The sequence below is a fragment of the Macaca thibetana genome, chromosome 12, assembly GCF_024542745.1.
Source record: "Macaca thibetana thibetana isolate TM-01 chromosome 12, ASM2454274v1, whole genome shotgun sequence".
Lineage (NCBI taxonomy): Eukaryota > Metazoa > Chordata > Mammalia > Primates > Cercopithecidae > Macaca > Macaca thibetana.
In genome coordinates this window covers 119,082,563-119,094,725 of record NC_065589.1, presented here as the reverse complement: position 1 = coordinate 119,094,725, position 12,163 = coordinate 119,082,563, and the positions used below count along the sequence as shown (strand labels likewise).

The following is a 12,163-nucleotide window of genomic DNA, read 5'->3' as shown; positions in this document are numbered from 1 at the left end:
GGATTATAGGTGTGAGCCACCTCGCCCGGCCTCTTCTCATTTCTTGTTTGCTTTTCTGTTTTGACTTGGCAAGAATTTTGTGACTGGACGAGGCAGGAATAAGTTTTGTTTCCTTGTAGGTGTTACCAATACTGCCTTCTAGAGATGAGTACTAGATACAGAAGATTTACTGAATAATTGCTTCTGTGTGTGTGTGTGTGTACGTGTGTGCACGTGTGTTTCTTTCTAATATGGTGATCTACCAAACTTTCTGTGGTTTTCAATACTTGTAGTAATGGATGATGATTGTGATATCAGGATTACAATTTGATTTAACTTTAAAAACAACTTTCTGGTATTTATTGGATAGATTATGATTTAACTAAAAAGAATAGGAATAGAGGCTGGGCGCAGTGGCTCATGCTTGTAATCCCAGCACTTTGGGAGGTGGAGGCGGATGGATCACTTGAGGTCAGGAGTTCGAGACCAGCCTGGCGAACATGGTGAAACCCTGTCTCTACTAAAAATGTAAAGTTAGCTGGGCATGGTAGTGTGCACCTGTAGTCCCAGCTACTCAGGAGGCTGAGGCAGGAGAATAGCTTGAACCTGGGAGGCGAAGGTTGCGGTGAGCCGAGATCATGTCACTGCAGTCCAGCCTGGGTGACAAGAGGGAAAACACAGTATTAACATTTTGGTGTGTTCCCTTCCATACGTTTTCTATGCATGATGCATTTAAATAAATACTTTTTAATTTTTTTTTTTTTTTGAGATGGGGTTTCGCTCTTGTCACTCAGGCTAGAGTGCAGTGCCGCAGTCTTGGCTCACTGCAACCTCTGCCTGCTGGGTTCAAGTGATTCTCCTGCCTCAGTCTCTCAAGTACCTGGGATTACAGGGGCCCGTCACCATGCCCAGCTAATTTTTGTATTTTTAGTAGAGACGGGGTTTCACCATTTTGGCCAGGCTGGTCTCAGTTTCCTGACCTGAGGTGATCCTCTGGCCTCGGCCACCGAAAGTGCTGGGATTACAGCCGTGAGCCACCGCTCCTGGCCTAGTTTGCGTTTCTAATTGTTTTCTGGATTGCTTTTTTCACTAAAATGATTGCAGATATCTTTACAGACCAATAAGAACAGATTTTTTATTTATTTTTATTTATTTATTTATTTATTTTTTGAGACGGAGTCTCACTCTGTCACCCAGGCTGGAGTGCAGTGGTGCGATCTCGGCTCACTGCAAGCTCCGCCTCTTGGGTTCATACCATTCTCCTGCGTCAGCCTCCCGAGTAGCTGGGAATACAGGTGCCCACCACCACACCCGGCTAATTTTTTGTATTTTTAGTAGAGACGGGGTTTCACAGTGTTAGCCAGGATGGTCTCAATCTCCTGATCTCATGATCCGCCCCCCTCTGCCTCCCAAAGTACTGGGATTACAGGCTGAGCCACTGCGCTTGGCAAGAACAGATTTTTTATTATCATTCTTGGTAACTGCATGGTTTGCTGTTGTTTGGATGTCCTGTAATTTATTTCCCAATTCCCTATTCATTAACATTTAGGATTATTTCATTTAAAAAGGATGACCAAAATAAAGAAAGAAAAAAAAGAATTAAAAGAAAGGATGACCAGCTGCAGTGAACAACTTGATATGTTTAGTTTAGTATACCTTTTTTTTTTTTTGAGATGGAGTCTCGCTCTGTCAGGAGCCATGGCACCCAGCCCATTTTAGCATACTTGATAAATTATTTCCTTAGATGCATTCTTAGATTTGGACTGGTTGGATCAAGAGATGTTGCCAAATTGTCCTATATATTATTACTTTTTATTTTCATCAGCAGTACATTAAATTGTTTATTTGATTATATTCAATTACATTCCTTTTTTTTTGAGACAGGAGTTTTGTTCTGTCACCCAGGCTGGAGTGCAGTGGTGTGATCTTGACTCTGCAACCTCTGCCTCCCTAGTTCAAGCGATTCTTGTGCCATAGCATCGGGAGTAGCTGGGATGACAGGCATGCGCCACCACACCTGGCTAATATTTTTGTGTTTTTAGTAGAGACGGGGTTTCACGATGTTGGCAAGGCTGGTCTCGAATTCCTCACCTCAAGTGATCCACGCGCCTCAGGCTTCCAAAGTGCTGGGATTACAGGTGTAAGCCATCGTGCCTGGCCTCAATTACATTCTTAAGTGACCGTTTTTGAAAATGCAGGACTAGAGTGATGGTTAGGTCTTTTGATATTTTAAGGAAAACCATGTTAATGTTGAATAGGAATAAGTTTATGTTGGAAAAATATTGAGGCAATCACAACTCATTTTGAAAACCGAGCTGCTGTATGTAGTACAACCCAGTTTATACTAACATTGTTAAGGCACAGCTCTCTTTTTGCACTTTTCTTTTGGAATTTATTTTTTGTAAGCCCATAAAACATAACTATAAAAATTTCATTTTAGTAAAAGCAGTGTCTTTCTATAGCTTACCTGAGAAATATAGCAAATTTTTGTTAGGTATAAGCTTAGTAAAGTACAGACTTAAAAGTATATGAGCTTGAAATATGATTGAATAGTGGTAGACAGGGTATGAAATTTCACAGTATTTCATAGTATATGAAATTGTATACAGTGTATAAAATTGCTTATTTTATAGTATATGAAATTATCTTTTCAGTAGCCTTTGTCATTGCTCAGGTGACGTTCCACATTATTTTTCCCTGACAGGTCACTTAAATTGCATTGAAAGGGTTTGAAGTAACATAAGAAGATCTAAATTGTCAATGAATAAATGAATCTCTAAAGCCCAAAATGAAGTTCTCTTTCTTTAGTAGACACAGAGTTCCTTATCTTTGAAGGTTGTCTATGACTCTGCACATTTTCCTTGTCCATCAGATTCGTACTGAGGAGTATGAATCTTGCCTAAGCAAGGTAAATATGCTTGGATGGTGAGGGACAATAAGCAAGGCCTGCATTCTCATGCTCAAGGTACACCTAAGATGTAGCTTTATCTAGTGGTGCCCTTATATTTGTTTCACTGTTGTAGCCTTTCTTTTATCCATGTTTGCTAAGGAATTAGAAAAGTAGAGCCTTGCAGGAAAGCATCTTGATATACTGTGGTGGAATAGATTATTTACTTGTCTCTCTCTCTGCAGTGAACATGGAGCTTGTTGAGGGCAGTGCCTGGCAGATTGCCTGGTACATTAGGTACTCCATGAACTTAGGAAACTGGGACCAAGAGCCTTTTCATTTCATGTCTGTCTTTCCACTTTTTTCTTCTTTTGTTTTCTTTAACTACTTATTTTGAAATAATTATAGATTCACAAGCAGTTGCAAAAAATGTACGGGAGTTCATGTTTACCCTTCACCCAGTTTCCCCCAATGGTTACGCATATTTTGTTGTTTCTCCTCTTTTTCTTTCCATACGTTTTCCTAGTTTTCCTCTCTTTTTCCTATTTTTGATCATGCTTTTGGCTCACCATTGGCATCTATGGGACGTCCTGAACTCTCTGAACTAAATGTTGCCGATTACTGTCCTAAGCTACTTACGGGAATGCATGTGATGGTTCTTTCTCTTCATTTATTCTTTGTGGATCACTTGCTCAGTATGTGGTGCTGGGCCAGGTACTAGTTGTTCCTCTATATTCAAGCTTTTTGGCTCTTATTTTGAGAACATTAAATATGGTGCATATATCTTTCTTTTGTAGGTCTTTTTCCTAAATGATATGTATGTCTAAAGTACTCAGAGATGTGTGTCTGTTTTTGGTGAGAAGAAGGAGCTGCATTTTGGTGAAAATAGCTCTGGATTTTGAGTTAGAAAGCAAAATTCAAATCTTGGTTCTGGCCAGGCGTGGTGGCTCACATCTGTAATCCCAGTGTTTTGGGAGGCCAGAGTGGGAGAATCACTTGAGGCCAGGAGTTCGAGACCAGCATGGGCAACATAGGAAGACCACATCTCTCTAAAACAAAACAAAACAAAAAAGGAATCGAAATCCTGGTTCTGTTTCATACTTGCTGTGTTACCCCAGAAGTCACTTTGCTTCTGAATCTTTTCTTCTCTGTAAAATAGGCATTATAATTATAATCTGACAGATTTTGTAGGGGATAGAGAAGGTAGCATTTGTATGATCACTTAACAAATTGGAAGGTACTGCTTCAAATATGAAGTAGCTATGCTTATTTTATTGATGAAATGAAAGGCAAGTTTTAAACTATTGGTGTATTAATTATTAATAGCTTGACTTCTTTATTTGGTAACGCAGAAAGACTTCTTTTGTTTTTTTAAATCCTCATCCTTCTTACACCTTCTGTCGTCACATTAAATACCCAGGACTTTAGGAGTTTTGTTTTTTTTCAACTGGGTATAACCTAGCTCCCTTGGGAAATTTGGGATGGCCATGTCAGCTGTCATACTATATCAGATGACATATCAGATTTCTCTTCTCTCTCTCTTTTTTTTTTTTTTTTTTGAGATAGAGTCTCGCTCTGTCACCAGACTGGAATGCAGTGGTGCCATCTCAGCTTACTGCAGCCTCTGCCTCCCGGGTTGAAGCGATTCTCTTGCCTCAGCCTCCTGAGTAACTGGGACTGTAGGCACTGCCACCACGCCCAGCTAATTTTTGTATTTTTAGTAGAGATGAGGTTTCACCATGTTGGCCAGGATGATCTTCCCGCCTTGGCCTCCCAAAGTGCTAGGATTACAGTTGTGAGCCACCGGGCCTGGCCTGTTCTCTTATTTTCTTATTCACCTAAGTCTGGGGATTTTTCTGTTTCGTGAACCTCTTAGAAAATCTGTCAAGCAGGCTGGGCGCGGTGGCTCACGCCTGTAATGCTAGCACTTTGGGAGGCTGAGGCGGGCGGATCACCTGAGATCAGGAGTTCAAGACCAGCCTGGCCAACATGGTGAAACTCTGTCTCTACTGAAAATACAAAAATTAACCAGGCCTGGTGGTGGGTGTGTGTAATCCTAGCTACTTGGGAGGCTGAGGCAGGAGAATCGCTTGAACCTGGGAGGCGGGGGTTGCCGTGAGCCGAGATTGTGCCACTGCACTCCAGCCTGGATCACAGTGCGAGACTCCCTCTCAAAAAAAAAAAAAAAAAAAAAAGAAAGAAAATCTCTCAAGCCAGCATATGTGCTCCTTTGTGCTTAGCTTTTTAGTGGATTTCACTGTTAGAAACCAACTATTCATGTGTTACCAGAAACATTTTTATTTTTGAAGGGAGACTTTCTTTTTATTTGTATATGCACATGGAATACTTAGTATAGAAAGTCATAAAATGAAAATTTTAAAATTGAAATAATTGAGAATTTTTTTTTTTGTTTGTAAACCTGATCTAGATACAGGCAAACTTTTAAATCATTAAGGTACAAACATTTATAGAACACCCCTTCCAATAATAGTAGGATACACATTGTTCTGAAATACATATGGAACATTTCAGGATAGACCATATGTTATGCCATAAAACAAGCCTCAATTAATTTAAAGGATGGAAATCATACTATGTTCTCTGACCATAATGAAATGAAATTAGATATCAATAACAGAAGGAAATTTGGGAAATTCAGAATATGTGAAAATTAAACTACACAAACTGAAATCACCAATGATTCAAAGAAAAAGCCACAGGAAAATTGGAAAATACTCTGAGATGAAGACAAAATATATCACATCATGATGATGATGGTTGCAAACAATGTGAATGTACTTTATACCACCGAATTAATTGTATGTTTAAAAATAGTTAAAATGGCAAATCTTTTTTTTTTTTTTTTTTTTTTTTTTTTTTTTGAGATGGAGTCTCGCTCTGTCGCCCAGGCTGGAGTGCAGTGGCCGGATCTCAGCTCACTGCAAGCTCCGCCTCCCGGGTTCACGCCATTCTCCTGCCTCAGCCTCCCGAGTAGCTGGGACTACAGGTGCCCGCCACCGCGCCCGGCTAGTTTTTTTTTGTATGTTTTAGTAGAGACGGGGTTTCACCGTGTTAGCCAGGATGGTCTCGATCTCCTGACCTCGTGATCCGCCCGCCTTGGCCTCCCAAAGTGCTGGGATTACAGGCTTGAGCCACCGCGCCCGGCCTAAAATGGCAAATCTTATGTATGTTTTGCCACAATTGAAAAAACAAAAACAAACAAAAAAACCCTGGGCTGGGTGCGGTGGCTCATACCTGTAATCCCAGCACTTTGGGAGGCCAAGGCAGGTGGATCACCTGAGGTCAGGAGTTCAAGACCAGCCTGGCCAACATGGCGAAACCCCATTCTACTAAAAATACAAAAAATTAGCTGGGCTGGGTGTGGTGGTGGGTGCCTATAATCCCAGCTACTTGGGAGGCTGAGGCAGGAGAATAGCTTGGACCCAGGAGGTGGAGGTTGCAGTGAGCCCAGATCACATGACTGCCCACTGCATTCCAGTCTGGGTGGCAGAGTGACACTCCATCTCAAAAAACAACAACAAGAGGAAAAAAAACCCTGCCACTCGTTTTTCAACAATGGATGTTTATTGAGGGCCTACTGTGCTTCATGCAAAAAACAAAGCAATGTATCATAAGCTAGGGGATACAGCAAAAGCATTTCCCAGAGGGAAATTTATAGCTATAAATGCTTGAATTAAGAAAAGAAGAAAGATGTCAAATCTTCCACCTTAAGAAACTAATAAAAGAAGAACACACTAAATCCAAAGCAAGCAGAAGGAATATAATAATAAAAACTGGAATAGAAATAAATGAAATAGAGGGAAAAAAAAGTAGGGAAAATCAAACCAAAAATAGGTTCTGTGCAAAGATCAACAAAATGGACAAACCTTGAGCTAGATTAATAAATTAATAAAATGAGGAACGAAAGAAAGGACATCACTACTGACCTTACATGGAAATTAAAAAAGATTATAAGGAGATACTAGGAACCATTTTATGCCAACAAGTTAGATAACACATATGAGATGTATGCAGTCTTTGAAAGACGCTACTGAAATTGACTCGAAAAGAAATAAAGTCTTTTTTGTTTGTTTGAGATGGAGTCTTGCTCTGTCACTCAGGGTGGAGTGCAGTGGTACAATGGTGGCTCACTGCAGCGTTTGCCTCCTGGGTTCAAGCAATTCTCCTGCCTCAACCTCCCCAAAAATAGAAAATCTGAATAGACCAATAAAGTAAATAGATTGAATTAACAATAAAAAAGCCCCTCCCAAAAAAGCTTGGGTCCAGATAACTTCGCATTTTGTGATTCCACCAAATATTTAAAGAAGAATCAACACAAATTCTTCACACGCTCTTTCAAAATAAAGAAGAGGTGTTACTTTCCAGTTTATCCTGTGTGGACATTATTAGGCTGATACTAAAACCAGGCAAAGACATCAGAAGACAAGAAAACTACAGAACAGTATTCTTTATGGATGTAGGTGTAAAATACCTCAACAAAATACTTGCAAACTGAATATAGCAACATATCAGAAGAATTCTATACTGTAACCGAGTGGGAATTATCCCAGGAATGCAAAGTTGGCTTAATATCTGTAAATTAATGTAACATGCCATGTAATAGAATAAAGGGCAAGACCAACATGAACATCTCAATAGCGGCAGGAAAAACATTTGATTAAATCCAACATTGTTTCATGATAAAAAACATTCAACAAATTAGAAATGGAAGGGAACTTCCTCAGTGTGATAAACCATCTGTGAAAACCTACAGCTAATATCATACTTAATGATAAGACAGAATGCTGTCCTAAGATTAGGAACAAGACATATAATCATTATAATTTTTAAAAATTTATATATAGAGAGATTTTTTTTTTGAAGGAAAATTTGTATTTTAATTATTTTTATGTACAGAAAACTCAACAGTGTACATTTAACGCAGCTTAGTGGCAAGTTCTTTAGCCTTTGCCTTTTCGAGTTTGGCGATACGAGCCACAGACTTGGGACCCAGGACATTGCTGCCCCAGTGACGGCGGATCTCATCGTATCTGTCGTTGTAATTGGTCCTGATAGCTTCCACCAGCTTAGCCAAAGCGCCTTTGTCTTCCGAGTTCACCTGTGTGAAGGCGACAGTGGTGCAGGTCTTTCTGTGGACTAGACGGCCCAGTCTGGCCTTCCCCTTGATAATGCAGTAAGGGACCCCCATTTTACGACACAGGGCAGGCAAGAAGACAACCAGCTCTCTGGGATCCACGGCATGTGCAATCACCACCAGCTGAGCCTTCTTGTTCTCCACCAAGGTGGTGACGGTGTTAACTCCTGCTCGAAGGACAGGTGGTCTCTTAGTGGGGACGTCCCCTTTGCCAGCAGCTTTCTTCTCGGCCCGGGCCAACAGCCTCTGCTTCTTCTCTTGCTTTGTCTCTGGTCTGTACTTGTGGGCCAGCTTAAGCAGCTGAGTAGCTATCTGGCGGTCCAGGGCCTGGGTGAACTGGTTAATAGCAGGAGACACTTTCAGCCGCTTATAGAGGATGGCTCTCTGCCGCTGCAACCTGATATAGCGAGGCCATTTCACAAAGCGGGTGAGGTCTCTTTTGGGCGGGATGTCCTGTCCAGTGCCGAAATTCTTAGGCCTTTTCTCAAACAGGGGATTCACCACTTTCTTGACCTCCTGCTTCTTCACGACAGCAGGGGCTGGAGCCACCTTCTTTCCCTTGGCCTTCTTTCCTTTCGGCATCTTGGGTAGCGGGAGGAGAGCTAGAGATATTTTTTATATAGATGGGGTTTTACTATGTTGCCCAGGCTGATCTCGAACTCCTGAGCTTAAGTGATCCACCCACCTCAGCCTCCCAAAGTGCTGGGATTATAGGTGTGAGCCACTGCGCCTGACCAAGACAGGTATAGTCTCTTTGACACTTAGCTTTAACATTGTATTGGAGGTTCTAGCCAAGACAATTAGGGAAGAAAAAGAAAGAAAAGGCATTCATATTGGAAAGGAAGTAAGATAATCTCTATTTGTAGATGGCATGATCTTGTATATAAAACATCTTAAGGAATGCACTATAAAATTGTTATAAGCTCCTCAAAGTTTCAGAATACAGGATCAATATACAGAAAGTAATTTTATTGTTATACATTTACAATGAATAATTCAAAAATGAAACCAAGGAAACAATTCCATTCACAATAGTGTCAAAAAGAATAAAACATTTGGGAATAAAGTTAACAAAAGAAGTGCAGAACTTACATTCCTTTTTTTTTTTTTTTTTTTTGAGACAGGGTGTCACTCTTGTTGCCCATGCTTAAGTGCAGTAGCACAGTATCAGCTCACTACAAATTCTGCCTCCTGGGCTCAAGTGATCCTCCCACCTCAGCCTTCTGAGTAGTTGATACCAAAGGCGTATACCATCACGCCTGGCTAATTTTTGTTTTTTTTAGAGACTAGGTTTCTCCATGTTGCCTGGGTTGGTCTCAAACTCCTGAATTCAAGCAATCCACCTGCCTCGACCTCCCAAAGTGCTGGAATTACAGGTGTAAGCCACTGTGCCTGGCCAGAACTTACATTCTGAACTGTAAAACATCATTGAAAGATCTAAATAAATGGAAAGATACTCTATGTTCAGGGATTGGAAGACTTATTATTGTTATGATGGTAATACTCCCCATATAGATTTAGCACAATCCCTATTAAAATTCCAGGCCAGGTGTGGTGGCTCATGCCTATAATCCCAGTGCTTTTGGCGGCCGAGGCGGGTGTGAGATCGAGAGTTCGAGACCAGCCTGACCAGTATGGTGAAACCCCATCTCTACTAAAAATACAAAAATTAACCAAGCGTGGTGGTGTGCGCCTGTAATCCCAGCTACTTGGGAGGCTGAGGCAGGAGAATTGTTTGAACCTGGGAGGCAAAGTTTGCAATGAGCCGAGATTGTGCCACTGCACTCCAGTCTGGGTGACAGAGTGAGACTCCGTCTCATAAACAAACAAACAAACAAACCCAGTTGCCTACTTTGCAGAAATTGATAAGCGGATCTTAAAACTCATGTAGAAATGCAAGGGACCCAGAATTGCCAAAACAATCTTGAAAAAAAAGTTGGAGGACTTTCATAACTTACTACAAAATTACAATAATTGAGACATCTGATACTGGCTTAAAGATAGACATATAGATCAATGCAATAGAATGAGAATCCAGAACTAAACCCTTCCATTTATGGTCAATTGATTTTCCACAAAGTGCAAGGACAATTAAGTGGAGAAAGAATATCTTTTTCAACAAATGATGGTGGTACAGGTGGATATCCACATAACAAAAAACGGAATTTGGACCCTTACCTCACTTATATATATATAAATTCAGAATTCATCATAGACCTAAATGTCAGATCTGAAACAATAAAACTCAGGCTAAGCCTAGTGGGTCATACCTGTAATCCCAGCACTTTTGAGGCCAAGGTGGGAGGATCACTTGAGCCCAGGAATTCAAGACCAGCCTGGGCAACATAGCGAGATGCCATCTCTATTAAAAAAGAAAAAACAACTCTTAGAAGAAAACATGGTTGTAAATCTTCATGCCCTTGTATTAGACAATGGTTTCTTTTTTCTTCTTTTTTTGATATAGGGTCTCACTCTTGTCGCTGAGGCTAGGGTACAGTAGGGGAATTGCAGCTCACTGCAGCCTTGACTTCCTGCTGGGCTCAACGATCCTCCTACTTTAGCCTCCCGAGTGGCTGGGACTACAAGCATGTACCAGCTAATTGTTGAATTTTTTATAGAGATAGGGTTTGCCACATTGCCCAGGCTGGTCTCAAACTCGTGAGTCAAGCAATCTTCCTGTCTCAGCCTCCCAAACCTGCTGGGATTACAGGTGTGAGCCACCATGCCTGGCTTCTTCAGTATGACAGCTAAAACATAGGCACTAAAAGAAAAACAGATAAATTGATCTTCATTAAGATGGAAATTTTTTTTTTCTTCAAATGGCACCATCAAGAAAATGAAGACATCCCAGAATGAGAAAAAGTATTTGCTTGTCATATATCTGATAAAGGACTTTTATCCAAAGTATATTTTAGAAATTCTTAAAATCAACGGTAAAAAGACACATAACCCAGTTAACAAATGAGCAGAGGATTTGATCAGATATTTCTCCAAAGAAGATATCCAAATGGCTAATACATCATGAAAAGAAGCTCAAGTCTAGGCTGATTACACCTGTAATCTCAGCACTTTGGGAGGCCAAGGTGGGTGGATTACTAGGTCAATAGATCCAGACCATCCTGGCCAATATGGTGTAACCCCTTCTCTACTAAAAATACAAAATTTGGTTGGGTGTGGTGGCATGTACCTGTGGTCCCAACTACTCGGAATGCTGAGGTGGGAGAATTGCTTGAACCTGGGAGGCAGAGGTTGCAGTGAGCTGAGATCGTGCCACTGCACTCCAGCCTTGTGACAGAGCGAGACTTCATCTCAAAAAAAAAAAAAAAAAAAAAAAAAAGGAAGGTCAGTATCCTTAGTCCTTAGATGAAAATCAAAAGCACAATTAGATGCCACTTTGATTATAGGTAATTTCTGATCCCTAATCAGGCATGTGCCACTGGTCCCGCTAATTCTGGATAATTTCTTTCTTTCTTTTTTTTTTGAGACAGAGTCTTGCTCTGTTGCCCAGGCTGGAGTGTAGTGGTGTGATTTTGGTTCACTGTGACCTCTGCCTCTGGGTTCAAGCAGTTCTCCCGCATCAGCCTCCTGAGTAGCTGGGATTACAGGCATGCGCCACCACTCCCGTCTGCTTTTCGTATTTTTAGTAGAGACAGGGTTTCGCTCTGTTGGCCAGACTGGTCTTGAACTCCTGACCTTAGGTGACCCACCCACCTGGGCCTCCCAAAGTGCTGGGATTAAAGACGTAAGCTACCGAGCCCGGCCCTGGATAATTTCTAACAGATATAAAAGTAAAGAGATTTTAACAAACCTTGGAATACCCATCCCCAAACTTCAGCAGTTCTCAGTGGATGTCCATCTTGTTTCATCTTTGGGGGAGTTTCAAGGAGTAGAAAAAAATAGAAGCAAATTTAATCCAATAGCCTAAATCTGCCACAGGAGGAGAAAAAATAGAATGAAACTGTGTTCTACTTTTACAGTTCACATTTAGGGAAAAATATATTTAAAATATCTGAGAGGATTTTAAAAATTTACTTTATTAAAATACTGGTGAAGGTAAGTTCTAATCACGAGTACCTTATCTGACACCTGTGTAGTATTTTTTCCTGTTATTTTCTGATGGCAAGTGTACTGTAATGCAGTGG

The 12,163-nt window shown here is 40.9% G+C and overlaps 2 protein-coding genes across 7 annotated transcripts in view; one reads left to right on the top strand and one right to left on the bottom strand.

Annotated features, from left to right (window-relative positions):
- The window catches only part of CLASP1 (cytoplasmic linker associated protein 1), a 310,910-nt gene that overhangs the window by 22,568 nt on the left and 276,179 nt on the right, over positions 1-12,163 (top strand). The window lies entirely within an intron of this gene.
- LOC126932778 (60S ribosomal protein L7a-like) lies at positions 7,769-8,603 on the bottom strand. The gene has a single exon (XM_050751942.1). The coding sequence runs from the start codon at positions 8,601-8,603 to the stop codon at positions 7,803-7,805; it is 801 nt and encodes a 266-aa protein (XP_050607899.1). The 3' UTR covers positions 7,769-7,802.

Bases quoted from the DNA above. Each gene is read 5' to 3' on its own strand.
- LOC126932778 (XM_050751942.1), bottom strand. From the start codon at position 8,603: ATGCCGAAAGGAAAGAAGGCCAAGGGAAAGAAGGTGGCTCCAGCCCCT.